General features: G+C 37.1%; 1 protein-coding gene across 1 annotated transcript in view; it reads left to right on the top strand.

The window, feature by feature from the left end:
* SLC15A5 (solute carrier family 15, member 5) overlaps nt 1-4,290 on the top strand; it is a 102,264-nt gene that overhangs the window by 22,124 nt on the left and 75,850 nt on the right. The window contains exon 3 of the mRNA XM_011990831.1: nt 1,188-1,357. Within this exon, the coding sequence (XP_011846221.1) occupies nt 1,188-1,357 (170 nt within the window). The remainder of the gene's footprint in view (nt 1-1,187; nt 1,358-4,290) is intronic.

Below are 4,290 nucleotides of genomic sequence, written 5' to 3'. Positions count from 1 at the left end.
AAATAATCTATGGGGAGGCGGGAGAGAGAGAGAGAGAGAGAGAGAGAGAGAGAGAGAGAGAGAGAGAGATCGATCATGGGAAGGGAAAACACAAAGAAGATGTGGTGGACATGCCCCAGGATGACCCCCAGTGGACCACATTCTTGTTTGGACCCATCCCCCTGAGTGTGGGCAGAACCTGTAACCTGATTCTAAACAGTAGAATATCGGAAAGATTTTGGAATATCACTCCCCTAATTATGTTATATGGCAAAGGTGAAAGAATTTTGCAGAGATAATTGAGGTTTCTCATCAGCTGATTTCAGTTATCAGAGCCCAGATTATACTGGGTGGGTCTCATCTAATCACATAAACCCTTTAAATTTTAATGATAGTGTAAGTGTACTAAGACTTATCTGATGGTGCTTGCACAACTGAAACACTTAAAAAAACTAATATGTATATAAGTTATATATGTAAATGAGTAAATTTTATTGTATTTAATTTTACCTCAATCTTTAAAGTAAAAGTTAAGATCTCTTCTTTGCAATGGGATTCTAATGGCAAGATTTAGACCCAGAGAACAGTTGAGAGGTAGAGATGATGTTCCCAGAACTTGCAAACCAGACTACTAGGGTAGGTACCTCTCTGTGATACTAATCATTGGGAAGAAAAATGGAAAGTTTTATTCAAATGTCACTCATTTCTTCAGTTACATGCCTATTCTAAGTGTAACCCACATATTCCTGAGTATTCTGTTTTCCTATACTTTGAAAACTGGAATATACAGGAAGAATTAACTTTTTAATCTTTCCAGTTTCATTAGGGGTATTTGAATGATTAAGTGTTGTCTACAGCTTCTTTAGTACCACAATGCTACAGAGACCGTATGGCCTGCAAAGCCTAAAATATTTACTGTCTATCCAGCCCTTTATAGAAAAACTTTGCCAACCTCTGATTTAGACGAAAGAGAGCATTCTTTCTATGTCGATTCTAAACAAGGATAAAACAAAGATAATGAAACTGGTTAAGTCAGGGCTGATGTTTACACACTTGTTAAGAAATCTGATAAACAATATTTGCAAAATTGGGTTCAGTTAACATGTCATCGTTTCGTAGTTTACATTTGAATAGAAGCATTAAAATTAGCAATAGTTGTCTAAAGCGATTCAATGGTATTTTTATTTTTGTCTGTCTGTATACCCCAGGTTTTATTGGCTCATGAACCTAAATGCAACCATTGTGTTTCTGGGAATATCTTACATCCAGCACTCACAGGCCTGGGCCCTTGTTTTACTTATTCCTTTTATGTCTACACTTATGGCTCTGATAACTCTTCATATGATATACTACAACCTAATTTATCAGTCAGAAAAACGTAAGTAAATTATACTTTACATTAATTTCTGGGTTTATATTGTTTTCTTGACAGATCTTCTTTCTCTTTGATTCTTTATAACTTCTCTTTCAACTCAGAATTTGAAAATTGTGTCTGTCATTACCCTTGATAAAGCAATGGTCTCCAAGAATATTTTTAAGTAAATATTAAGACTGCTTCTTTGCAATGGGATTCTAATGGCAAGATTTAGATCCAATGAAAAGTTTAGAGGTAGAGATTCCTCTTCTCCCCATCTTCCTTTCTGTCCATGGTTAAAAAAGTTTTAATAATGGAATATCTTAGGCATAAACAAAAGTAGATAAAGATTATACCTGAACCTCACCTGAAGCTCTGAGCTTCAGCAATTATCAACTCATCTTCACTCATTTTTTCTTCTTCTTACCCAGGTAATTTTCAAGCAAAAACTAAATATTATAGCATTTCTTATTCATGTATTTTGTTATATTTATTTATATGTAATATATTATGTAGGTGTATACATAAAAGTTAAATTCCGTTTGAAAAACATAACCACAATGTCATTATCAATCTCTGTTTCTGTCACACACACCCACATATGTGTTTGTGGAGGAAGAAGATTTCTTAACACCATCAAATGTCTGGTCACTGTTAAAATCTCCCTGATTGTTTCCTTTTTGAAATTTTTTTTTTTTTTTTTTTTATAATTTGTTCAAATCAAATCCAAAAAAGGTTTAAACATTCCAAATGCCAGATATGTCCCATAAACTATACATTTTATATATATATATATTCCCCATGCATCTGTATCTCTATTTATTATTATTATTTATATACATATTTTTTTGAGACGGAGTCTTGCTCTGTTGCCCAGGGTGGAGTGCAGTGGCTCGATCTCGGCTCACTGCAAGCTCCGCCCCCCAGGTTCACACCATTCTCTTGCCTCAGCCTCCTGAGTAGCTGGGACTACAGGTGCCCACCACACGCCTGGCTAATTTCTTGTATTTTTAGTAGACATGGGGTTTCACTGTGTTAGCCATGATGGTCTCAATCTCCTGACCTCCTGATCCCCCGACCTCGTGATCCACCTGCCTCGGCCTCCAAAGTACTGGGATTACAGGCATGAGCCACCATGCCTGGCCCCTAATTTATCAGTTTTAAAAAGAAATCATAACATTTCTTAGAGTATTTCCCGTAGTCTGAATTTTGTGAATTGCATCCGCATAGAACTTTCCCTCTGTATTTCCTGTAAATTTTCTTTTTTTATTATTATTATACTTTAAATTCTAGGGTACATGTGCACAATGTGCAGGTTTGTTACATACGTATACATGTGCCATGTTGGTGTGCTGCACCCATTAACTCATCATTTACATTAGGTATATCTCCTAATACTATCCCTCCCCCCTCCCCCCACCCCACAACAGGCCCTGGTGTGTCGTGTTCCCCTTCCTGTGTCCAAGTGTTCTCATTGATCAATGCCCATCTATGAGTGAGAACATGCGGTGTTTGGTTTTTTGTCCTTGCGATAGTTTGCTGAGAATGATGGTTTCCAGCTGCATCCATGTCCCTACAAAGGACATGAACTCATCCTTTTTTATGGCTGCATAGTATTCCATGGTGTATATGTGCCACATTTTCTTAATCCAGTTTATCACTGATGGACATTTGGGTTGGTTCCAAGTCTTTGTTATTGGGAATAGTGCCGCAATAAACATATGTGTGCACGTGTCTTTATAGCAGCATGATTTATAATCCTTTGGGTATATACCCAGTAATGGGATGGCTGGGTCAAATGGTATTTCTAGTTCTAGATCCTGGAGGAATCACCACACTGTCTTCCACAATGCTAGAACTAGTTTACAGTCCCACCAACAGTGTAAAAGTGTTCCTACTTCTTCACATCCTCTCCAGCACCTGTTGTTTCTTGACTTTTTAATGATTGCCATTCTAACTGGTGTGAGATGGTATCTCATTATGGTTTTGATTTGCGTTTCTCTGATGGCCAGTGATGATGAGCATTTTTTCATGTGTGTGTTGACTGCACAAATGTCTTCTTTTGAGAAGTGTCTGTTCATATCCTTCACTCACTTTTTGAGGGGGTGTTTTTTCTTGTAACTTTGAGTTCTTTGTAGATTCTGGATATTAGCCCTTTGTCAGATAAGCAGATTGCAAAAATTTTTTCCCATTCTGTAGGTTGCCTGTTCACTCTGATGGTAGTTTCTTTTGCTGTGCAGAAGCTCTTTAGTTTAATTAGATCCCATTTGTCAATTTTGGTTTTTGTTGCCATTGCTTTTGGTGTTTTAGTCATGAAGTCCTTGCCCATGCCTATGTCCTGAATGGTATTGCCTAGGTTTTCTTCTAGGGTTGTTTATGGTTTTAGGTCTAACATTTATGTCTTTAATCCATCTTGAATTAATTTTTGTATAAGGTGTAAGTAAGGGATCAAGTTTCAGGTTTCTGCATATGGCTAGCCAGTTTTCCCAGCACCATTTATTAAATAAGGAATCCTTTCCCCATTTCTTGTTTTTGTCATATTTGTCAAATGTCACATGGTTGTAGACGTGTGTTATTATTTCTGAGGGTTCTGTTCTGTTCCATTGGTCTATATCTCTGTTTTGGTACGAGTACCATGCTGTTTTGGTTACTATAGCCTTGCAGTATAGTTTGAACTCAGGTAGTGTGATGCCTCCAGCTTTGTTCTTTTAGCTTAGAATTGTCTTGGCAATGCAGGCTCTTTTTTGGTTCCATATTAACTTTAAAGTGTTTTTTTCCAGTTCTGTGAAGAAAGTAATTGGTAGCTTGATGGGGGTGGCATTGAATCTATAAATTACCTTGGGCAGTATAGCCATTTGCACGATACTGATTCTTCCTATCCATGAGCATGGTATGTTCTTCCATTTGTTTGTGTCCTCTTTTATTTCACTGAGCAGTGGTTTGTAGTTCTCCTTGAA

This window comes from Mandrillus leucophaeus, unplaced genomic scaffold, assembly GCF_000951045.1.
Source record: "Mandrillus leucophaeus isolate KB7577 unplaced genomic scaffold, Mleu.le_1.0 Scaffold383, whole genome shotgun sequence".
In the NCBI taxonomy this organism is placed as follows: Eukaryota; Metazoa; Chordata; class Mammalia; order Primates; family Cercopithecidae; genus Mandrillus; species Mandrillus leucophaeus.
The sequence above is the reverse complement of the archived record's forward strand: the minus strand, read 5'-3'. Positions and strand labels throughout refer to the sequence as shown.